Source organism: Trichechus manatus, unplaced genomic scaffold, assembly GCF_000243295.1.
Source record: "Trichechus manatus latirostris isolate Lorelei unplaced genomic scaffold, TriManLat1.0 scaffold00209, whole genome shotgun sequence".
Lineage (NCBI taxonomy): Eukaryota > Metazoa > Chordata > Mammalia > Sirenia > Trichechidae > Trichechus > Trichechus manatus.
In genome coordinates this window covers 2815058-2840201 of record NW_004444145.1, presented here as the reverse complement: position 1 = coordinate 2840201, position 25144 = coordinate 2815058, and the positions used below count along the sequence as shown (strand labels likewise).

General features: G+C 46.3%; 2 protein-coding genes and 1 long non-coding RNA gene across 4 annotated transcripts in view; 2 read left to right on the top strand and 1 right to left on the bottom strand.

Annotated features, from left to right (window-relative positions):
- The window catches only part of GALNT6 (polypeptide N-acetylgalactosaminyltransferase 6), a 61142-nt gene extending 53769 nt beyond the window's left edge, over positions 1-7373 (top strand). The window contains exons 9-13 of one of the 2 annotated variants that reach the window (XM_004388343.3): positions 1041-1241; positions 1810-1941; positions 2613-2714; positions 4232-4384; positions 5471-7373. In XM_004388343.3, the coding sequence (XP_004388400.1) occupies positions 1041-1241; positions 1810-1941; positions 2613-2714; positions 4232-4384; positions 5471-5584 (702 nt within the window). In that variant the 3' untranslated portion in view covers positions 5585-7373. The remainder of the gene's footprint in view (positions 1-1040; positions 1242-1809; positions 1942-2612; positions 2715-4231; positions 4385-5470) is intronic. The other variant, XM_023742417.1, reaches the window with a different exon arrangement.
- A 3677-nt stretch (positions 7374-11050) lies between these two features.
- Positions 11051-22886, top strand: CELA1 (chymotrypsin like elastase 1). The gene is given in 8 exon segments (XM_012559069.2): positions 11051-11090; positions 11761-11843; positions 12982-13082; positions 14432-14557; positions 15491-15627; positions 17056-17201; positions 21876-22025; positions 22784-22886. Coding segments are annotated over 8 exon segments (801 nt in total). The 3' UTR covers positions 22802-22886.
- LOC111822771 (uncharacterized) lies at positions 17137-22817 on the bottom strand. The gene is made up of 3 exons (XR_002825878.1): positions 22710-22817; positions 17933-17982; positions 17137-17190 (listed from the first exon to the last, which is right to left on the bottom strand). It is a non-coding gene; the product is annotated as an uncharacterized LOC111822771 (long non-coding RNA).
- Positions 22887-25144: the final 2258 nt, after the last annotated feature.

Below are 25144 nucleotides of genomic sequence, written 5' to 3'. Positions count from 1 at the left end.
CTTTCACAATGTCTATGGAAAAAGGGTGAAGGTGAAGGTGGAAACAGGTCAGACTCCAATCACCATCCTTTTTCTGGTAAAATAAAGCTCCCCTGCCCAGGTCATAGGACACATGCCCTGGTGGCCTTGGAGTTGCTCTTTGCTTAGCAAGCCCTGCATAACTGTAGGAGAGAAGACGGTGGCCCAGATTCTGGTGCATCCCAGAACTCTGAGGGATTCCAGGAATTAGGCAAATCAGGATCAAGTCAGAAAGGATTTCCACTCCATGAAATCTACACAAATTGCCTTGCCAGTGGAGAGGTAATTAATAAGTAAACGAGCTCATTTATAAAGTCACCTCTTACAGTGCCTGGCACATATTAAGCACATAATTGGTATCTACTGTTACTATGACTATGACAATGTGTTTCTGTTGCTGCTGTACTAGAAATGAATAACAACATACCTCCCAGTCTTAAACCAGCCCATTCACTGTAACTCCCAGGGCTCTGATTCTAGGCTCACCAATGAGCCTCTGACCTTCATTCAGTCTCTCTCCTGGGACACTAGTGTGCTAAAAGTCCTGGGGACTACCACAGGCCACCTGGCAGTTAGCTTCCTCACTATTAATGCATTGATGCTCTGATTTGGGTCACAAATCTATCTTGATTTGAGGAGTTTGAGTTTCCAGTAACACCTGGATAAGCTGATAAAATCACATTTACAGATCAAAAAGTCAAGTGGCCAGAGCTCAGTGTAGGTATACAGGTACAAAGTTAACCAACTATCTTTTCCCTAGAGTGGGCCCTGCTAACCCTCAGGACCCTTCAAATCTCCATTTGCTTAAGCCAGAGTGAACCAACATCCGAGATCCTGGAGCTGCGTAGTCATGACCTGGAAAGAGGCCTGGTCAATACCTTTCTTCGCAAGGAGAAACAGCAGCTGTTGCCTGAGTCCTAGGACCTGGGGTCTGGCACCCTGGGAACAGAACGGAGCTGCCTGGGGGGAGAATTTTCCCAACTCACTCCTGAAGGCCCCCAGCCCCGTCTCCTTTGTGACAGGTGTGGCAGTGTGGCGGCCAGCTGGAGATTATCCCCTGCTCTGTGGTAGGCCACGTGTTCCGCACCAAGAGCCCCCACACTTTCCCCAAGGGCATCAATGTCATTGCCCGCAACCAAGTGCGCCTGGCTGAGGTCTGGATGGATGGCTACAAGGAGATTTTCTACCGGAGAAACCTGCAAGCAGCAAAGATGGCTGAAGAGGTGAGAAAAGGTGGTACTCGGGAGGTGGTTGGATGAAGAGAAGTTCAGAATCCCAGAGGCTGGCCAAGAGCTAATGACAGAGGCCACCCCATCTCTACCATCTGGTGCTTCCCTTCATCCCTCTGAGCCCTGTGAGGGGAAGTCCCAGGCATAAAGATTTTGAAAAATGAAGAATGAGGAGAGGAGCATTTGTTGTCCCCCTCTGGAGTGTCCCAGCATCCTTTAGGAGGGAAGGGGAGGAAGGAGAGATTTGGAGGAAGAACCTCTTACAGGAGGAATGGCTCTGAGAGACTTGGAATTAAGGACTTGAAGAAAACTCAGTGGGGAGTCATAAGAGATGAGGGTGTAGGGTGGGGCTATAGATGGGGGTCCCAAAGCCAAGGCAAGGTGTTTGGGATTGGATTTGAGGCTGAGTCAATAGTTCCAACAGTTCCTGAGCAGGAATAAGCCTGACACATATTTGGGGGAAGGTGGCCCCAGGAATTTCATGCTGTCTGGTTTATTTCAACCCAGATAGAAAGGTCAAGGCTAGTGGTACTGACCCTTTGGGGGCTGGCTTGGTTGACAGAAATCCTTTGGTGACATTTCGGAACGACTGAAGCTGAAGGAACAACTACACTGTCGCAACTTTTCCTGGTTCCTACACAATGTCTACCCAGAGATGTTTGTCCCTGACCTGAAGCCCACCTTCTATGGAGCTGTGAGTCTTGAAACTAACCTGCCTACCCACCATCACATCACTCCCTGATGAAATTCAGGACCACTTACCCCACCGATGGATAGCAAATGAGAGTTGATACGCCTTTATCCATGAAGAGGAGTGAGAGGCCACTTTGGGGCTCCTACAGATAGCTAAAAAGCCTTATAATGGGAAAACAACTCAGAAGCCAGATTCTCAAACCCTATGGTGCATCAGAATCACCTGGAGGACTTGTTAAACCAAACTTTGCTGGGCCCCACCCCCAGAGTTTCTGGTTGGGTAGGTCTGGGGCAGAGCCAGAGAATTTGCATTTCTAGCAAGTTCCTAGGTGATGCTGATTGTCTGGGGATCACACTTTGAGAATCACTGCTCTTAATGAAACTCCCACGTGCTGAGGGCTTCCTGGGACCTGGCCTCCTGAGAGGTTGCCCATCCTGCCCCATAGAGGATGTCTGGTCCTACCCTTGCCCAGCAGCTGGAACTCTGCACTTCACTTTGCTATTAATTCCAGGCATCTGGGTTAATGAGCAGAGAGGATGAGCAATGGAGAAAAATCACAGAGGGGAAATCCAGCCATACAAATATATTCTAGCTGGGCCCCACATCTCGAACTAGGAAACTCCTGACTGTACTATCCTGGTTCCCCTCTCTGCCAACCACTCTATTTGCAGATCAAGAGCCTTGGGACCAATCACTGCCTGGATGTGGGAGAGAACAACCATGGTGGGAAGCCCCTCATCATGTATGTCTGCCACGGCCTCGGCGGCAACCAGGTGTGTAACCCAGTCACACCAGGGCAGGTCTGAGAGAAGCCTGTCTCTGGGGAATCCCCTCTCCTCACAGACCCTCTTTCTACTCTAAATAGTCTTTTCCTGAGGCCTAGAGTGGGGGAAATCCTGAGAGAGGAGGAGGAGATATCAGCCCTGCCCTAGGAAGCTCCCAGTCTGAGGGGGAATACATGACACAGACAGACAGGGTCTGAATTAGGAACATCCAGAGACAATACCGACTAGAGAGGGCTGGGAGAGGAGGGCTGTAATCAGAGAGGCTTCATGGATGATGCCAACTGCTGAGTGATGCCAGACGCTGAGTATGGACATTTTTTGAGGGCTTTCCTTCACCTACACCCAACTTCTATCTTCAGTGCCTCCCTTGCCCAGAAGCTACCACTCCAACCTTACCCCCCAGCAGTGACCTCCAAATACCAACCACCTGCTGACATCTCACAGTTACCTGGCATCTTGAGAATTTACTCCCTGCCCTACAATGCCCCAGCCTTTCCCTGAGGGATAACTACTAACCTCCCCGTCCCCAGTTCTTCAATCTACCCTGAATGCTTGGCATCTGGTAAGAGGTGTTAGAAACAGAGCTAAGGCAAAGAAAGAGGTGGCATGGGACACTGAACAGGTGGCATGAAGAAGTAATTTTAAAGCAGTTTTTTAAACCACTGGTCTGCAAGACGATTTTAGGTGGTAAACTGATCAACATTTTTTATTTTAATCGTAATCTATTAGCAAAAAAATGAGGCATTAGTGGTTCAGTGGTAAAATTCTTACCTTCCATGCAGGAGATCTAGGCTGAATTCCCAGCCAATGCACCTCATGCACAGCCACCACCTGTCTGTCAGTGGAGGCTTGTGTATTGCTGTGATGATGAACAGGTTTCAGCAGAGCTTCCAGACTAAGATAAACTAGGAAGAAAGGCCTGGTGATCTATTTCCAAAAATGGCAGTAAATGGCAGGCCTGGGATTCAGGCCTAGATATGTCTGACTTGAAAGCACAAGCTCTTCCTGTTATACCACACGGCCTCAGAGTATACAGTGTGAACTTCCATATTGAAAATCCTGTGGATCACAGTGGTCCAATTCTAACTGATCACGGGGATGGCGCAGGACTGGGCAGCATTTCGTTACATTGTGTACGGGGGCACCGTGAGTTAGGGACTGACTCAGCGACAGTGAGCAACAACAACAACCTTAGCAAAAATAGAACAAGTGTATCACACACATGATTTCACAGATGTTGCTTAAAGTGAGGCTAAGTTAAAGTTTAATTTTGAATTAACGTAAAGAAAAAATATTAAGTTACTATTATTCCAGTGTAAACCAGCCAGACATGGTAAAAATCATAAAGGTAGCACATAAATCACTAAAGTCTGGCAAGGCCTTGCCTGCTCACTTCCCTCCCTGGGAGGCTATGCCATGGTTAGCATCCTAGGATGGATGGCTTTGGAAGGTGGTGGGCAAACTCTCTGCCTACCCCTCAGGTCTTCTCTTGTCTTGCCTTCCAGTACTTTGAGTACACAACCCAGAGGGACCTTCGCCACAACATTGCAAAGCAGCTGTGTCTACATGCCAATGATGGCACTCTGGGCCTTAGGAACTGTCACTTCACTGGCAAAAATAGCCAGGTCCCCAAAGATGAGGAATGGGAATTAACCCAGGTGAGTCAGCTGCCCAGGAAGCTCAAGATCAAGAAGCTGAGGCCACTACTGTCCCGCTTCTTATTGTTTCCATCTTCTGCCTGAGACACCATGGGGGTGGATCAGGACAACGTGGAAAGCTTAGAGAGTATGGGCTTGGTCACAGGCAGGCCTCTCATGGGCTTAACTGATGTGACGTTAGGGGATGGCTGTTGTGGATGACATGAAGATGGGTTAGGGATTATGGTCCGTGGCCAGCTCTGCGATGGCCCAAGAATTTTTAGGCTGAATCCAAGTAGCTGAGGGTGAAGAGTCGCTCATGGTTGTTACCTGTGTCTGTGTGCCAGGTGTAGAGCTAGTGACTCACACACATTGGCTTGGCTACTTTCCCAGAGACCCTGCCCAGATAGGTGGTGTTCCCATTCCTATAGATGAGACAACTGAAGCTCAGCAAATCTGTGACTGGCCCAAGACCAATCACTGGTAAATAGCAGGCCTCAGATTCAGACCTGGATGAGTCTGCCTTGAAAGCATGAGCTCATCCTATTACACCACAGGGCCTCAGGATATACAACATAACTTCCACAATACTGGGCCCAAACCAGCACTCCCATGAGCCTCCACACCCGACCCTACCCCAATCTCCAGCTCCTGGCTTAGGTAAAGAGGAGCCTAACCTTGGGGATACAGGGTGAGGAGGAGATTATGATCAGAGGCAGAAAATGGGAGGCGGGGGTGGGACAACAGTGGCTCCAGGTCTTTGAGTCTGGTCATTGCAGGGGGCAGGGGGTGCTGAAAGCATTTTCCAGTTATTAGTTGGGTTTTTTTGTTTGCTTTTTCATTTTTCAGTTATCTCACCTTCCTGCCTTCCTCTGTGCCAGCCACTTAGGTTAAAGCTGAGGGTGGGGAATTGGTACTGATGACAGGTGGGGGTTTGGGAATGCATCCCATCAGAGTGCCTGCTGAGGAAAGGACTTTGAAAGCCTCCTCTTTGTGCCTTGTTGGGTTTCCTTTGCCTTTATCTATTGCCCTCCATCTTGCCACCCACCAGCAGTGGTATCAGAGGTCCAGTGGCCCAGGTTGACCCTTTGCTGTGTCTTTTTGTAGGATCAGCTCATCAGAAACTCAGGATCTGGTACCTGCCTGACATCCAAGGATAAGCAGCCAGCCATGGCCCGCTGCAATCCCAGTGATCCCCACCAGCACTGGCTCTTCATCTAGGCCCCCGGATCACCCCCAGTAGGAGCCTCTACAGCCTCTCAGGAAACAGGATTGCTGGTGTCTGGGAACCTGATCATCAGTGCCTTTGTAGGCCTTAAAGATGGATTTCTAAACCCAATGAATGTCAAGGCAGGAACTTTCTACTCCTTGCAAAAACACTGGGCCCATTTTTTTTCTCCCACATTGATGGAAGGATTTGGTCTAGGACTTTCCTTCTGTCCTAGAAACAGAGGCTTCCAAAGCAGACAAGGCAGCTAGGGCAGGGCTCAGGACAACAATGCTGAACTCAAGAAAATTACCTCTGCAGCAGCCTTGTGCCGAATCCCTGGTCTCCCAGAGCACCCACAGAATCTAATGAATAATGTGTCCTAACAGAGGGATTTTTGGAGTCCTGGTGGCACAGTGGTTAAGTGTTGGCTGCTAACCAAAAGGTCTGCAGTTCGAATCCATCAGCCAACCCTATGGGACAGTTCTACTCTATCCTATAGGGTCGCTATGAGTTGGAATCGGCTCGATAGCAACAGGTTTGGTTTGGTTTGGTTTTTTAACAGAGGGATTGGAGGTCTTACTCAAAGTTTGTAGAACAGTTTATGATTTACAGAAAGCACCCTGAGCAATGTCCATTATCTTACTTCATCTGCACAATAATCCTTTGAGAAAGCCAGGCTAAGAATCACCTTGCCCATTTTACAGATAAGAAAGCTAAGGCAGAGAGCTTAAAGGGGCTTGCCCACGGTCCCACAGCTAGTGGATGGTGGATCCGAGATTGAGGCTTGATCTTCAACTTGGAACCAGGGTTCCTTCCACCATACCACAAGAACACTAGATAACTAGCAGTCAGTCTTCCTGGTCCCTCTTCCCTCTACTTCTAATTGTTTCCAGCTGGCTGGCCTTCATAAAGCCTAGAACAATGGAGACAGGTAGCCACGCTGGGAGAGACCTCATTTGGGAATCTTGGGATGTTGGTGTTGAAAGAAAGCTCATGGAGCCAGTAATTGTTAAGTTTAAGTCCCACAACCCTTTTTTCAAAACTCTATATAAAGTAGATAAAAGGCAAAATAGCTATGGGTGAAATTGAGTGGGAGGGAAGTTCAATGCCTACCAGCCCCTGAACTTCCAAGGGTCTGTAGGGCACAATTTGAAAACCGTTGTTTTAGTCCAACTTTATAATTTTCATGTTATGAAACCGGAGCCAGAGAGGTGAAATAATTTGTCCAAGGCCACACAGCAAAGTATTGGCAGATCTGAAGCTAAAACCCAGGCCTCCTGAACAGGCAGACTAATGAGAGCCCTGGGAAGTCTGAGGAAGCAGGGACAGTGTGCTGAGTCAAGCATGACTGGGTGAACTCACATGAAGTCCCCACATGGAACAGACCTGACATGCATGCCAGCTCTTCTCCAAGCAAGTTGGAACCCACAGTGACCACATCTGGGCCCCACTGCACATGGCTTCTTTGCCTGAAGTAGAAAGCCCAGCTGCCTAGACAGGGCTGAGATTCCATACAGGAGGGTTTCTTTTGACTCAGTGGCAGACTGTCATCTTGAGCATTGCCACGTGAGGGTGCCATCAGACAACGGCTGCCTTCTGTTACCACGCACCACAGAGGAAGGCCTTCTGGGGCCCTGAGAGCTGTCGGGACCCTATAGAGGAGACATTCTGGTGTATCCCAGCCAAAGGGAGAGAAGAGCATGGCCAGCATGTGACCTGCGGTGGAGAAAGAACAGTTCTTCCCTGGAAGAGAAAACTAGACATGGGATCTCAGCGGGAAATAAAGGTTTTATGACATTAGTAAAGTACGTTTGTGTTGAGTTCCTCCTCCCCTGTGTTGATTCAGCTCTGGAAGGTTCTGTCACAGTCACTGTCTCTTGTCGCCGAACATCCTTTGGCCCCAAATCTAGCCTACATATTATATGTTGAGCACTGTGTAGACATGGGTATGGGGAGGTGTAAGATGGGGCCCTTCCCACATGGACCTCACCTCTAGCTGGGGAAACAAGATGTAAACAAATGACAATCCTGGAGATGGTCAAAGGTATGCTAGGTAAGTTAAAAGGAACAGCTCCTTTCTCTTAGGGGAATCACTGAAGGCCTCACAAAGACACTGACATCTGACCTAAGACCTCAAAGGATGAGTCCTCAGATGGGAAAAATCTCAATAAACAAAGATTAGCATCAGCAAAGCCATAGAGGCAAAAGGTACAAGTCAGTCTGGAAAATCAAAAGGTCATCAGGGTGAGGGAGTGGCGGGTACAGAAGCAAGAAGAGCAGGGCTGCATTATGACTTTCATGGGCCCTAAACACTTTTGCCTTCACAGGACACTTGCTCCATTAAAAAAAAATCAAATTACATTTTACAACTGCGTTAGCATAAAGACAAATATAATCTAGGCTGGATTATATTTGTTCCCCTCCACTAATAATTTTTAAAGAAATTAAAACATTTTCATGGGACCCTAAAAGTACTGTGGGGCCTAGGCACTGTGCCTGCTGGGTAAGTCAGTCTTGTGGAAGAGTGGGTTGGGGCTCATTTGAGAAAGACTTTGAATGCTGTGCTAAGAAGTCAGGTAACCCATAGGGAGCCCTAGTTCCTAACCCTAATCCTAGCCGTGCTCTCTGTTGCATTAACCACTCAAACATTTAGCAGGCATTGATAATTTGCCATTTATTCCATTATCCTTCATATTGTCTATAGCATCACCCAACATCTCCCCAGCCCAATCTTATCATGATATATGCCCAACCAAGGTGCGCTGTTGTGAAGCCAAGGTTCCTCACTCCTGCCCAAAAATAATATAGCCTCTCCCAGGAGCAGCCGGCTAAGAGTAACTCTCAGGGGGTGAGAAACTAGCAGGAGGGAGGAAAGACCACATGCCACGCCTAGAAAGTAGACTAAAGCTTGAGATTGAGGAGAAGACTAGGAAAAGGAAGTGGTCAAGATGATGGAGAGGGCACTGATGGTACGGTGGGAAGGCTCAAGAAACCAGCTTCATGATCTGCTCCTTAGCCAGGGCTAGCCTTGCACTAACTCAGTAACTGCACTCTTCCTAAAACCCACTCCTCTCCCCATTCTCAGAGCTAACTAGGGCCCCCCACGTCTCAAAACCTTGCTGCTAGCCATGGGCTCCTGCCTCCTGGCTCCAGAAGCCTCTCACACTAGCAAGGACTGAACATTGAAGGACTGCTTTTCTCTAGAGATCAGTTTCCCACTTGAAAGGTATGGGGCCATTGCCAAAGACAGTTAAATGTCCCAGAATTTATTTTTAATTACAGAAGTCATACTGTAGAGGAGTCAAATACAGAAAAATACGAGGTAAAAAAGTGAAATTCATCCTCGTGCCCCCTCATACCTATCTATTCCCTCTTAATAGCTTCTTATAGATCCTTCTAGACCCTTTTCTATGACTATATACATGCCCACACACAGAGACCACATTATTTGCAACTTGCTTTCGTCCCTTAATATATCAAGGACATTTTTTCATGTCAGTCCATTTAAGTCTAACTCATTCTTTTTAAAAGCTACATAGTATTCCACAATATGGTTAAACCAAAGTTTGTTTAACCTTCTCCTATTGATGAATACTTTGCTTTTATTTTCCAGTTTTGTATTATGATAAACTATACTATAACCCACATCCTTGTACATTTATTTTTGTGGTTGTATGTATTTCAAAAGGATGCATTCTTAGAATTGAAATTACTTAGAAGGAATGCACTGCTTTAGAATTTAAACTCAGACCACTGCCCATGACTAATCCTAAGAATGAAAATAAAAATGGGCCTGACCCTAAGCATGGAAGATGAGGCTAGCTCTGTAGATCAGGGCCAGGTTGTGAGGGCCTTCACTGAAGGCTTGAAGAGTTTGGTTTTTAAGCAAACACAGATTACGCCTCTGGGCTAGATCCTGAGCAAGCTAGATCTACAGTGCAGAGATGGATGTGACATTGGTCCTGTCCTTGGATGCTCACCACTTTGGAGTATGTGCTGCCGAGGGGTAACATTTGTTGTTGTTGTTGTTGTTAGATGCTGCCAAGTTGGTTCCAACTCATAGCGACTCTGTAGGACACAGTAAAACTGCCCCATAGGGTTTCTAAGGAGAGGCTGGTGGATTTGAACTGCTGACGTTTTGATTAGCAGCCGAGCTGTTACCCAGTATGCCACCAGGACTCCGGGGGTAACCTTTAGGAGGCCCTAGAGCCTCCTCTCGGAGCCCTGGTGGCACAGTGGTTAAGAGCTCGGCTGCTAACCAAAAGGTTAACAGTTCAAATTCAGTGGGCGCCCCTGGGAAACCCCATGGGGCAGTTCTACTCTGTCCTCTAGGGTCGCTGAGTCAGAATCAACTCCACGGCAACGGGTTTTGGTTAAAGCCTCCCCTTGGGCTCCTCATCCTGTAGCTAGAGCTATCTCCTTTCCCTCCAGAGGAGGCCGGGAAGTAGAAGGAAAATGATAAAAGAGGCCCTGGGTTCCCTAACCCAGTTCAGCCCTCTTCCCCAAGGTCTACATGTTTGGGCAAGAGGGAGCCCTGAAGTCACCTAAGCAGCAAAATGCAACTCCCCTGCACAGCTTAAGGGCCCTGAAAAGGTGACAGTCTGTAGTACTCCTTAGAACTGCCTTCCCAGGCCTATCCTACCCCTGCAGGCATGAGCTTGAATTCCAGAGTGTCTAAGCAAAAGAAGTCCCCAGGTGCACTAGGTGGTTTAGGTAATTTTCTTGCCTCCCTCTAGGTTTCCTGGCTCCCTCCTGTCTAAATCAAAATCCCATGCTTTGCCACCATCACTGCTACATCCACAGTCCTCTGCTCTAGGGCCTACAATGTCTGAGCATTTTATGCCCAACCCAAAACACTCCACCCACCTCAGTGTTCTTAGCACACTGCCTCCCTCCTTTCTCCTCTACTTGCCTTTCATCTCCTGCAGGACATGCCTGCTCCTCATGTCCTGCTAACTCTGCTCTCCACCCTCACAGACCTCAGAGTACTTCCCTGTTCTATGGGTTGCCTCCTCTGATCCACCCCCACATTCTCCTTCTCTGGGAAGCTCTTTCTCTTTGGTTCCCCATCTGAGTCTCCCCAAGCCTGTCTCTCAGTACCCTCCCTCACCAGAATTCTCTCCACTGCATCTACTCTGCTTTTATCTCCCTGCATTTACACCTATTTCTACATCCTGGGAGCAGGGAGATGTTGGACAGGGAGATGTTGCTGACTTCCTCTTGGCTTGGCTTCCTCTTACTAACCATGCTTCCGTCTTATATCCTACCCTTGCATCCACCTTGTTCTGTTTTTGAACAACAGATAAATGAGTTTACTTGAAAAGAAATCTTTTCATGTGTATTTCCATGTCACCTGTGATTTTCCCTGCCTTCCACTTGAAGCCCTGCCAGCTGGCAGGAGGAAGGTCAGCAAAGCTGCTGATAAGAGGAATATAAACAGGGCTTGGTGCACGCAAGGGGGTAGTGAACTTGGCAACATGCTGTGCTTCCTGGTGTTCGCCACCTTGGTCCTTTATGGTAAGTGGGTCATCTGGCCCAAGTTCTATAGGGAGGGGGATTTGAACAGGAAGGTCAGAAAGCTGTCCCCAAGCTCAGGCCTGCTCCTTATCCCAGGAAGGGGTGGAACAGTCTGCCTGTGAGTCTAGCAAAAACTTTACTCTCCTGGAGTCCATAATAGAAGAGGTCAGGGCCACACAGCTCCCCCAGGTGGCAGGTCCCTGACCCCCGAAGCAAAGAAAAGCCTCTTCTGGGGGCCTGGGCTTCCCCACCACCACCATTGACAGGAAGACATCCTCATGCCTGGCTGGGATGTGCACTGCTGTCCCTGCTCCTTGGGGAATCCTGCCAAAGCAGGGGGGTGGGAGTCCTCAGATCAAGGGGTGAGCAAGGCTGATAACACAAGCAGCCCTAGACTGGCTGAAGCCTCTGGGGTCCTAGCCTGGTGTGCGAGACAGGTCCTTCATAGTATGCCAGAGTTCTGGGGACACCTGGAAGAAGGAGAAGACACAGACTCCCCTGCTTTCAAAAGAGGCTCAGGGAATGCACAGCTGGGCCCCTCATTTGTTAGAGAGGAGCTGTGAATTTGCAGATAAGGCTAACATTCCTCAAAGCACAACTCCTACTCCCCGACCCCACCCTGAGCTCACTCCATGCTTAATCATCACTTACTTTTCCTCTGCCCACAAAGGACACAGCACCCAGGACTTTCCGGAAATCAACATCCGGGTAGTTGGAGGGACTGAGGCCCAGAGGAATTCCTGGCCCTCTCAGGTAGGTGTTCCCTCACAGCCCCAGACTTCCACCAAAATAAGAGTTGCTTGTGCACGGACATACAGTGTTATGTGTGTTCATGTATGGCCTTATGAACAGGCAGCTCTCCAACTGCCCGGATTCTAGATATAAAGACAGATGGGACCAGGCCTAGGTAGTCTCTAAATGCAGAACGCTAAGAGAAGGGAGTTTAAACCTCACCACACTCACTCTACCAGGCACACACCCAAACACAGACCACAGTTATACCCCCAGCGACACCACTTGTGCCACACTCACATAACTGTGTGCCGGACCTGTAACTCAGATTCCACATACAACGACACACCACACACCACTCCATACAGTGTGTCACACATGTGCGTGCACCCCCACCCCGCCACCTCCCAAGTAGAGCATGTGGTTTATTTGGCTGTTTAAAGAGGTTTCACTTTCATAACAGAGCAGCTGGGCCCTGATTTAAGCAAATATAAATGTATAAAACTGTCAGTGTAACTGGTAAATGGCCACACTTTGAGAGGAACTACTACAATTAGAACTAGATTTAATTTACAAAAGTTTGAGGCCCAATTTTCAGGAGCAGAGCTATTGCGTAACATGTGGTGTGAAGCAGGAGACGTGAGCTGATCAACTGAACATTCCAAAGGTGTTTCTAAGTACTGAAATAGGGGGACAGAATGTCTTGATAACATTGGAGAGGGAGCTCTGAAGACCTCAGCTTGTGGGGCTTAGGTGATAGAGTAATTCATTAGCTCCACCATTCCAGAGGGAATGAAGGTAGAAGGATGTGTGTTCTAGGCCTATTGCAAAAACCTAGAGCAGGGATGCCAAACACATGGTATGTGTATGTCTTCACTCCCCCAGTCCATGTACACAGCACACATCATCAAACAATGGAGCACTCTTTCCTGCTGACCTGCTGAGGCAACTACACACCCCTTTTCAACACCATACTCCAGTCAGCCGGTACCAACCAACCAAGCAATTGGCAGGTCAAATGAAGCCTGTTTGCCATCCCTAGCCCATAAAGTTGGAGAATGTTTTGAGAGATGACAGGAATGTAAGGAGGTAAAATGTAGTTTGGGGCAAAGCCTTTTGAAAAACACCAACCTATCTCTCTTCTTCCCTCCTGATCTAGATTTCCCTTCAGTACCTGTCTGGAGGTTCCTGGTATCACACCTGTGGAGGGACCCTCATTAGACAGAACTGGGTGATGATAGCTGCTCACTGTGTGAGCAAGTGAGAAAAACAAAGACCAGCTTTACTGAGCCCCTGAAAAAGGAAGAGTCTGTGTGCCCAGCCCTTCTGGGGAAATATGTACCGTTGGCCTCTCTGGGCAAGACTTAGGGGTGGGCAGTAGGCTGTTGCTCAGCCCATTCATGTTTGGAGGCCTATGGGAAGATAGTACAGTATAATGAAAAGTACCAGTTTTGGAGTCAGGTGGGCTTTGGTTCAAATCCCGTTCCACATCCTAGCTATGTAACTTCGGGTGATTTATCTCCTCTATGCCCCCATTCTCTTATCTTTAAAATGGGGTAACAATACCTACTTTGTAGAGTTGTTATGAGAATTAAGTGACTAAATATTTGAGTGCCTATTCAGTGTATGGCTGGTAACTATTTTTTTTCATATTTGTCTTCAGCAGTGGTTCTCAAATTTGAGCATGCATCAGAATTACCTGGAGGGCACAGATTGCTGGGCCTACCCAGCAGAGTTTCTGATTTGGTAGGTCTGGGGTGAAGCCTGGAATTTTACATTTCTAACAAGTTCCCAGGTGATGCTGCTGCTGCTGGTTCAGGGACCATGCTTTAAAAACTACTGGTCTAGAAGTTTATACCTCCACTGCCGTTGAGTCGATTCCAACTCACAATGACCCTATAGGACAGAGTAGAACTGCCTTACAAGGCATCTTTGCAGAAGCAGACCGCCACATCTTTCTCCTGGAGAGCAGCTGGTGGGTTTGAACTGCCAATCTTTCAGTTAGCAGCCGAGCGCTTTAACCACTGTGCCAACAGGGCTCCTTCTAGAAGTTTATATTTCCCTCAAAATCCTTCTGCAGGCTGAGAGCCATTATTTCACTTATGCTCACCATACCTCTCTCAGGTTGAGATACTCAGCCTATGATGTTTAGCCTAATAAACTGGGAAAATGAAGTTGACGGGCGTTTTTGCCTCTCCCACAAAGTAATGAATTCAGGAACAGGGCTTCAGACTGGTTTGTTCCGGTTCAAACCCCTGCTGAGAATTTTCCTTTCCACCCCAGATCTACTGAATCAGAATCTACATTTTAACAAGATCCCCAGGTGATTCTTAGGTATAACGAATTTTGAGAACCACTGCTCTACTAGTGGGTCTCAGAATTGGTCCCTAACCGAACCAGAACAAACCAGTTCAAAGCCCTGTTAGGGAATAAGAGAGACTGTTACTTTCTCATCTCTGAAGGTCTTACACCCCCTCCTCTGCCTGGGCCGTATAGATGCGTTCCTGCCCTAAAGATAAGATGTAAGATGGCTTTCCAACTTTTCTCTAAGGGGGGAAAGGGAGGGTTGAGGCCCCTTAATCACTCAGGGCTTCCTTTTCTCACTCCAGCCAACTGACCTTCCGTGTGGTGGTCGGAGAACACAACCTAAGCCAGAACGATGGCACTGAGCAGTACATGAGTGTGCAGAGGATCGTGGTGCATTCAAAGTAGAACAAAAATAATGCGGCTGCTGGGTAGGAGCAAGGCTGTGCTGGCCCTGGGCTGGGAGGTGGCGGACTGACTGATCAGCCATGGGGGTTGTGGCTTCCTTCACATGTTTTCCGAGAGGACTAGAGGGATTGCATTGCCTGAGACCAAGTCTGTGGCTCTTGGTTTGGCCTTTGGCAGAGGGGCCCAGTTGAACCTGGGAGAGAGTGCATGTCTTAGAGGCGGGCAATGAGCTGGCACATTCATCCAGGAAAGTTTTGAGAATTTAGATTTTAGAGAGCTTGAGAATTTTTTGAGGTGTCTGGGATTTGCTTGATCTAGGCGGGGTTGCATGATTGGCTCACCTAAAGTTTCTTCTCTTAGAGTTAACATTTCTGTTTTTATTATTTGTTTTCTATTGTTGTTTATTATTCACTTTATGAAATAGACTCCATCAGAAAACGTAAATTTCTTAAAGTGGATCTTAGCATGGGAAACCTCTTGCAAGACTGAGCTGTAAACTTTTGGAGAGGAAGTAATTAAAATGATGGTCAATTCTGTTGAGTGTGGGGCTGGGGAATGGGTGGTGGGGATGGGTTTAAGTAATTGTGATATTTCTGCAGAGCTTTCAGAGCCTGCATACATCTGTCTTCTTTGAGAACTCTTCTCTGCCACCAAATCACTCCACTCTGTTCCTTCCTAACTCCCCATTCACAGCTGGAAGATTTAAACTCCACTCCCCTGGGTTGCCAGCAATGACAGTTAAGCTGCAATACCAAGGTCCCACCAGCAGGTGTTGCTATTAAACACATAGTGTCCTACAACCCAAATGACTTAATTCCTCAAGTCTGAGGCTTAGAAAGTTACCACCCTCATTCTTCGAAGTCTTGGTTCCCAATTCCATGGGGACATAGAGGCTTAGAGAGGGCAGAGTCTTGACCACAGGGAAGATCTGACCCCAGTCTCCTTTTCTCCTGCAGCTATGACATCGCCCTGATGCAGCTGGCCCAAAACGTTTCTCTCAACAGCTATGTCCAGCTTGGTGTTCTGCCCCAGCAAGGAACCATCCTGGCTAACAACACTCCTTGCTATATTACAGGCTGGGGCAGAACCAAGAGTAAGTCACCTACATTGGTACCATCTTCGGTACTCAACTTGTGGGGCACATTTTTCTGTGATCCTAGGTGTGTTCATAGAGGCCAAGAGCCAAAGGAACCACAGAGAAAATAACTTGTAAATTAAATGGAGTTAAGAATGGAATATTGAATTGTCAAGTCAAAGATTCATAGATTATTAAAACTAAAAAAGTCTTACTTCAGAAAGTATTCTGTACCAAACCAAACCTGTTGCTGTCAAGTCAATTCTAACTCATAGCAACCTTACAGGACAGAGGAAAACTGCCCCATAGGTTTTCCAAGGTTGTAATATTTACAGAAGCAGTCAGCCACATCTTTCCTCTGCAGAGCAGCTGGTAGGTTCAAACTACTGACCTTTTGGTTAGCAGCTCAGTGCTTAATAACTGAGCCACCAGGGCTCCTCATTCTGTACCAGCCTCTTGATACATGAGGAAAAATTAAGGACCTTGTACAAGATCTCATGGCTGGTTAGTGCAAAGCTGAGGCCAGAACCTAGACATCCTGATGCCCACTTGGTGGTCATTACACCACCATGCTACCTCCATAGACTTGCACTGGGCTATGAATTGGAGGGAAGAACAGGGGTAGCTGTAGATCCAGATAAGCGAGAGGCAGAGGTGGCCTCAACCCTCTTCTGGTCATCATGGGAAGATTTCTGGTAGGGAATGTCATTCAGATGGCATGGAAAAGTGGGAGGGCTATGAGCAGGGAAAGTTTAGAAAGACAGACATTAAGCCTGACACAGAAGTCCATCAGCCACCAGGCAGTATTTGAGTTTCTAAAGGAGGCGGCGGGGGGGTGGGGGGGTTGGCAGGGGCCCTGCTTTGAGCAGCCTGTCTACTGGGAAAACCTGGAACTGAGAGAGACATGCTTCTAATCCAGCTATGCTCTCAGTTCATTTAATGTCATTGTGCTTCAATTTCCTGATCTATAATATAAAAGGGTTGTTGTAAGGATCAAAAGAAATAATATATGTGCAAAGGCTTTGAAAAGTTAAAAGAGCTAGATAAGGGAAAGCTGCTAAGAAATGGAAACAAGAGTGTACAGTTCTAGTTCTGCCTCAGGGGCCTACAGTGTAAGGATGAAGCAGGATAGATAAGCTGTCAACCAATAAGACCCTCTGAATCCCTAGCTAAGTTATCCAAGAGTGAAAAAAGGGCAGGAGTAGGATTGGTGGTTTGGAACTTGGAGAGAATGATCAAGGATGACTCCCTGGAGGAAGGGACCCATAGCTGCCATATAAAGAGAGAAGGGAGGAAGAGGATCCATGACAATGCCGTGGGCAGAGAGAAGGCAATTGCCCCAAGTTCCGCTTTCACCAGAGATTGAGAAGGTTTGGCGGAATGTGGAGGGTTTTCCCCCTGGACAGCATCTGGGGCTGACCCTCCCATGCTGTGTGCCCTTTGTAGCCAACGGGCAGCTGGCCCAGACCCTGCAAGAGGCTTACCGGCCCACCGTGGACTACGCCACCTGCTCCAGCTCTTCCTACTGGGGCTCCACCGTGAAGAACACCATGGTGTGTGCTGGTGGAGATGGAGTTCGCTCTGGATGCCAGGTAAACATACATAGGAGGTGTCAGAAATTCCGCTCCAGCCTCCTTTCTGTCTCCCACCCCCTATCCTTTCCTCACCTTCCTAGTCCCCACCCACTCACACCCCCATGCACAGATTCAGCTTTCTACTCTGGCATGTGACTGATTCTGTGCTTCTAACTATAATCACAGAATCTCACAGCTGAAAGGACATAGTTAAAATTAATCTTGCTCAATTGCCCCCACTTCAAAAGCTTGAATGTTGCCCAACATGTGTGTATTGGTGTATGGCAGTGACAGGGCTGGGACCTGGTGGGGTGGTTATAATTGTGAATGAGGTAGTCCCCCTTCCTGTCAATCCACAACTTTTCTTGTAGCTCCACCACCACCACCCCTTTGCCCCAGTAGCATTTATGACAGTATATACAGGTGAGTATGGTAAAGAAGGTGCCCATTATTGTTTTATAATAGTTTATATATAATAGAGAGAATCCTCCTCTGTTTAGACAAGTTCAGTCTGCAGTACACCATCTTACAGATTACTTAATGCAGATCAACAAATATCCACTGAGCACCTTCTGTTTGCCAGGCACTGTGCTAAGCGCTAGGGATGTAAAGATGAATCAAAGACGGTGACTAGTGGGGGAATGCGAGGGGCAGGCACATAACAGAATGTTGTAATACAATGCGGTTAAGTGTTATAATAATAAAGATATGCATAGGGAGATATGGGAACCCAAAGGACAGGTACTTACCTCTACCTGTTGGGATCTGAAAAGACTTGCCTTGGTGGAGAAATGGATGTCTGTAGTGAGTCGTGAAAGTTAAATAGGAATAAGCCAGGAAAAGGGAAAAAGACAGAGAGCAAGAACAGCATGAACAAAGGCATGGGGCCAAGAAACAACCCAGAAGATGTAGAGAATAATATAGCATTCCTATAGGGTCTCTATGAGTCATAATTGACTCAACAGCAATGGGTTTGGTTTGGTTTGGTTTTTATAGCTAGAGCAGAGGTCAGAGGCCCATAGGTCAAATCTAGCTAGCTATTTGTCTTTGTATGGCCTACAACATAAGAATGGTTTTTACATTTTTTGTTTGTTTTCATATTTTTTTAAGTAATCTTTTATTTTTATTGTGCTTTAAGGGAAAGTTTATAGTTCAAGTCAGTTTCTTACACAAAGACTTATACACATATTGCTATGTGACCCTAGCTGCTCTCCCCACAATGTGACAGCACACTCCTCCTTTCCACCCTGGATCTTCCGCATCCATTCAACCAGCTCCTGTCCCTTTTTGCCTTCTCATCTTGCCTCCAGACAGGAGATGCCCATTTAGTCTCGTGTATCTACTTGAACTAAGAAGCACACTCTTCCTGAGTATCATTTTACATCCCATAGTCCAGTCTAATCTTTGTCTGAAGAGTTGACTTTGGGAATGGTATCAGTTCTGAGCTAACGCACAGTCTGGGGGCCATGTCTTCTGGGGTGCCTCCAGTCTCAGTCAGACCATTAAGTCTGGTCTTTTTACTAGAATTTGAGTTCTGCACCCTGTTTTTCTCCTGGTCCATCAGGGACTCTCTGTTGTATTCCCTGTCAGGGCGGTCATTGGTGGTAGCCAGGCACCATCTAGTTCTTCTGGTCTCAGGCTGATGGAGTCTCTGATTTCTGTCTCTTAGACTAATATTTTCCTTGGGTTTTTGGTGTTCTTTATTCTCCTTTGCTCCAAGTGGGTTGGGACCAACTGATGTATCTCAGATGGCCGCTTGATAGCTTTTAAGACCCCAGAGGCCACTCACCAAAGTGAGATGCAGAACATTTTCTTAATAAACTTTATGCCAATTGACCTAGATGTCTCCTGAAACCATGGTCCCCAGACCCCCACCCTTGCTACTCTATCCCTCGAAGTATTTGGTTGTATTCAGGAAACTTCTTAGTTTTTGGTTTAGTCCAGTTGTGCTGACTTCCCCTGTAGTGCGTGTTGTCCTTCCTTTCACCTAAGATAATTCTTATCTACTATGTAGTTAGTGAATAACCCTCTCCCTCCATCCCCACCCTCATAACCATCAAAGAATGTTTTCTTCTGTGTTTAAACTGCCTTCCAGATTCATCCATGTTATGTTTCGCAGATGCATCGCTGTTCTTTATCGTTGCATAGTATTTCATTGTGTGAACATACCATTCGTCTGTTGATGGGCACCTAGGTTGTTTCTATCTTTTTGCTATTGTGAACAGTGCTGCAATGAACACAGGTGTGCATATATCAATTTGTGTGACGGCTCTTATTTCTGTAGGATATATTCCAAGGAATGGGATTGCTGTATCATATGGTACTTCTATTTCTAGCTTTTTAAGGAAGTGCCAAATCGATTTCCAAAGTGGTTGGACGATTTTACACTCCCACCAGCAGTGTATGAGTGTTCCAGTCTCTCCACATCCTCTCTAACATTTATTATTTTGTGTTTTTTGGATGAATGCTAGCCTTGTTGGGGTGAGATGGTATCTCATTGTGGTTTTAATTTGCACTTCTCTAATGGCTAATGATCATGAGCATTTCCTCATGTATCTGGTAGCCACCTGAATATCTTCTTTGGTGAAATGCTTGTTCATATCCTTTGCCCATTTTTTAATTGGGTTATTTGTCTTTTTGTTGTTGAGGTTTTGCAGTATCTTGTAGATTTTAGAGATTAAACGCTGATCGGATTTGTCATGGCCAAAAATTTTTTCCCAGTCTGTAGGTTATCCTCTAGTCCAGATATACTCTGAATCCCAATTAGAATTTGAGTGGAAAAGATTTAGTTTGTTTTGTTTTGAGTATACCATAATCTGAAGAAAACGTCTTTTCCTGAGAAGTAGTTGGGTAGGGTACTGCTAGTTCCTTTTTAAAAGAACTATCACCAATTTGAATTTTTAGTCCTTTCCCCTAGTTCTTTTTTATTTTTATCAAATCTATACATATTAAATTACTTAAATTGGTAAATTAAACTCTGAGGTTTAATAATGGAAAAGAACAGTCTTTTTGTTTCCTCCACCCCACTAATTACCCCTCCCCAGAGGCAACTGCTTCCTACGCTTTCAGCTGATTCTTTTGGTGTTTACCTCCATATCTCTCTAAAAAATATATTCTTATACTGCTACTTGATTTTTCATTTCAGGCCATTATAGGAAATATGGATCTCTCTCCTTTTTACACACACACACACACACTTTCCCATCCTCATCCTAATTATCCAAAACCTGTAGCCATCGAGTCGATTCCGACTTATAGTGACCCTATAGGACAGAGTAGAACTGCCCTATAGGGTTTCCAGGGAGTGCCTGGTGGATTCGAACTGCTGACCAAAATGTAGCTCTTAACCACTACGCCACCAGGGTTTACAAAGTGACCTGTTTTATCTTTTCTTGACCGTAGTGTTTCCTGTCTCGGTATGAGTCTATTTGCATTCACTGTGAGGGACACTTTGTGGCTTTTTCAATCTGTAAACTCCAGGTCTTTGGTTCTGAAAATGTTATTTAATTTTTGGTTGATGATTTCCTCCCTTTCATTTTCCGTTTTCTATTATTCCTGTTTATCTCCTCTTATTTTCCCTATATTTTGTTTGCTTGTTCTACTTTGTCTTTCAACCCTCCCAATGTTTCATTTCTGTTATCATATTTAAAATTTCCAAACTTTTTTTTGTTCTCTGAGTGTTCTGTTCAATAGCATGCTGTTCTTGTATCATGGATGCAATATTAATTGTAGTCTTATTGCTAGTATTCTTCTACCTGCCTAGTCTTCATTTTTTCTTTGTCTCTTTCTTTTGATCTTTATTTTATATTGAAGGCTTTCTTCCAATGTTCGGTGATCTTTGACCAGCTACTCTTATTTCAGAGTGGCAAGGTAAAAAACTGTTTGGTTGCTCAGAGTCTTAGATGGGGTTCATCCGTAGTGGGACTTCTCTGTCAGGTGATTGGGCTAGGTAATTTCCTTAGGGGACCTCTGATGTCAGTATCTTCGGGTCTTTCCTCTTGAGCTAGTCAGATTCTCCATAGGAATACCTTCCAATTTTATATTCATAATTATAGGCCTACTGCTGGCATTCTGGGAGCTGTGCAGAAGCAGAGGGCCAAAGTCATATTCTATAAACGCAGGTTTCTCTAATTCTAAGCCTGAGCACATAACTATCACCCAATACATCACTCTGTCTCCTTTTCACCCCAGTTTAGTTTAACATGTTTTGACTACCTACGCTCTGACATGCACTGGTCTAGATGCTGCGGATAAAGAAATTATTAGAACACCCCGCCTCCCCCACCCCAGGTTCAATTTAAGTCAATAAAAGCAGTTGAGCTTAGGATGTTCAAAGTTCTGTGTTAGCAATTTGGAAAGGAAAAATATCAATAAGACCTAGATCCTGTCTCAGGAAGCTCATAGATAAGTGTGCGCGCGAGGTAGAAACAAATTATGAAACCATAATACAAGGCAGGCCATAACATAAGTGCTGCAAAAGAGGAAGAAAGTACTGTGGTTGTTTAGAAAGGAAGAAGAGATTCATCCTGATTGTGAGAATATGAAGAAGGTGGGGATTTGAACTGGAACTTTAAAACTGTATAGGATTTCACAAGCAGAGATGGAGTGGGTGGGGCACGAGAGAGAACAAAAGCAAAGGTCCAAAGATCAGAAGATCTGGAGTTTTTCAGACTCTGCTTCTCCTCCCTGCAGGGTGATTCTGGGGGCCCTCTGCACTGCTTGGTGAATGGCCAGTATGCTGTCCATGGAGTGACCAGCTTTGTGTCCAGTCAGGGCTGTAATGTCTCCAGGAAGCCCACAGTCTTCACCCAGGTCTCTGCTTACATCTCTTGGATAAATAACGTGAGTCCTCTCAAATGAAGAATTGAAACAGGGTCACCAAGAGATTCACACACTGCCTAGGGTGGGGAACAAAGGTTGGGCTGGGGAAGCCATCATCTTCCTCACCACATTCATGTGGTTCCCCCCTCCCTTCTCTCCAGAGTGCACTTTCCCCAATAATGCTGTCATCTTCAGTCTCCCTTCACGTACCCACTGAGCAGGCTTCACCATGCTATTTATTGCTTAGGGTAAGATGGTGGCAGCAGCAAGCTTGAACCAGACACATATCAGTGTTGTCCTAAGTCAAAGCCAAGGGAGAAATAGCTTCCAAAAGGCCGACACTCTTCTGGACAAGGGAAGGAAGCTCCAATGTCCTCTCTCAAAATCTCTTTCTACGGGCATTATGAGAATTTGCTCTACCCTTTGGAGAGTGGTTATACCACCTTAAATAATGCTTGAGGGTTAGGTGAGACTCTGCCTACACTTACCTAGTGGTAAAGCCTCACAACCCATCCCACCTGTGCCTTCCAGCCTTCAAACACTTTCTGGAGCCTTGTGGCATGAGTCTTGGCTCATATCCATTTTAAAGTTTGTCCTTGCCACTATGTCTTGGGTATATGCCTGTACACTGAGGCATCCTGTCAGCTGAAGCCTGCTTCCTGCCCCCTACCCTCTCAATATGCCTAGTACAGGGTCATACTTAACTGAGATCCCTGAAGAAAAGAGAGAAGGAAGGTGGTGGGCAGAAGTTACTTAGACATAACCGGTTTTTCCTTCAGGTCACTGCAAACAGTTGAACGCTTTCCTGAGTCCAGCAGCCTTCCCAAAGTGGTTCTTAGGTCCTCAGCAAAACCTGATGCTATCAAGGGAAACATTTGAGACAGATACAGAAAAGAAAATAAAACTGATTATACATTCTCATCCTGTGTCTTTCTATTTGGAATTAAGCCCTCTAGAGGAAATGCAGTTATAGGGTCCCAGGCTGGACTTCACCACATTTCTGGGCCAGTTCCCTCCCTTATATTGCTACCACCCCTACCAGTCCACAAACTAAGCTGAGTGGTTTTACATTATCCATTCTGGATTATTTTAGAATTTACCATATATCCATTAATCTGTTCTCCTCCCATCCCCACATTTGATTTATTCAAAAGCACAGAGTGCTTTAAAATGTTCCTGACCAACTAAATTTGCTCCGACTCTCCCAAACAGACTGTGGGCTTGTCCTTTGGTTTCCTCTTCAGTGCCTAGAACAAGTGCTCACTCCAACTTCCGGGTGGTACCAACTACTGGGATACACTAGAGGGAGGAATATAGGACTAGGCAGTAGGTCAGATGCCAGCAGACAAAGAAAGTGATGAATTAGAAAGATTAGGGAGGAAAGAATAGAAAAAAAGGAGTAAAGAAGATACTGAGTAAAGAAAGGAAAGGGTTGAGGGGAAAAGGCAAAACAGAAAGGGAGAAGAGACAACAATATGGGGGCCTCAAGCTAAATGTGAGTCAGCACTTCAAGGCTGGGACTAAAATAGACAACCGGATCCAGGGCTCTATAAACTGCTGAGAACTGGGAAGCTGATAATTCTGCTTCATCCTGGCTAGGGTTCCGTCTGGTAGAGCAGTCAGGGAGAGAGCAAAGGGGGAACTGAAAGGAGAAGGTTAAGAAGATGAATAGCAGCTTTTCCTAGTAGCCTCTGAAGACCAGACAAGAGGGACTAGGGTAGTTACATTATAGCAGGAGAACCTGGCTGAGACCAGTCCTGGAATTGGTAGGCTGTTATGTCAGCAGAGGCCTCTAGAAGGAAGCAGTGGCTATAAGAAGCTCAACTAGAGTCAGGAGGCCTGTGTTCTCCTTCCAGTTCCACCACAGAGGAGGTAACCTTGGGCAAGTCACCTGCCTTTTCTGTGACTCGGTTTCCCCATCTAGTTAACTTCAAAGGGCTGTTCCAGCTCTAATATTCCATGATTTGGTGACCATCAATTTCATTTGTTCCCAAGAGACTGACACGGAGGAGGGTTTCATGGGAGGCAATTGTTAGGCTGTGTTGCTGACAGTGCTATGGAGTCCTGGGAATGATACAGCCTCCTGCTAGTGACACGCCTGTCATCACTATATTCTCTCAGTGGTCCCACAGTACCACTACCCTCTGTGCTACTCCCCACTCCTCCCCATCCAACATCAAGTCCTTACGTTTTCTTCACTCTGCTCCTTCCTAGCCATCCTCACAGCCAACACCCAGAATAATCACCTATTGCCTAAAAATTTTGTCCATCTCTATAAATGAATTTAATGAGGGCAGTGGGAGTTCAGTGGTAGAATTCTTGCCAACCACGCAGTACACCCGGGTTCAATTCCCGGCCACTGCACCTCAAGTGCAGCCATCACTCATGTGTCAGCAGAAATTTGCGTGCTATAGGGTCACTATGAATCAGAATTGACTCAACGGCAACGGGTTTGGTTTGGTTTTGGTTTAGATGCTGAACAGGTTTCAGAGGAGCTTCCAGACTAAGACAGACTAGGAAGAAAGGCCTGGCAATCTACTTCCAAAAATCAAATAATGAAACCTCTGTGGATCACAATGGTCCAATCGGCAGCCTATAATGGGGATGGCACAGAACCAGGCAGCATTTTGTTCTGTTGTGCATGGGGTTGCCACGAGTCGGGGCCAACTCGATGACAGCTAACAACAACAAATTTGGCACATCACAGTATAATCACCTGATTATAGTCTGTCTCCATCTCCAGACTTTTTAACATCTACAGGTCAGGGATTGCATTTTATTCATTTCTGGATTCCCAATACCCAGCAATGCCTGGCACACAGTTGGCCCTGAGTGCAGTATGTTTGTTTGGAAGAATAAGTTGGAAAACAATAGCAGAAAAGAGCCTCCAATTTTGTCTCAGGCCTTTAGATTTTCTCTCCACTTCTTAGGAACTGTACTGACTCTGTTTCTTCCCTGGAGGAAATTTTACCTTCACTAAAAATTCCTTAGTGGTTCCTCCAAACCTAGCGTCCTAAATTCCAGCTATTCCCTCAGGCAGGCCAGGGAGTAACCTGCATTTGGAGACCTTCTCCCTAGGGAAGCAATAGTTGTAACTTCAGCACCGCCCTCTCAATGTACATAATTTGCGTCTATCTTCA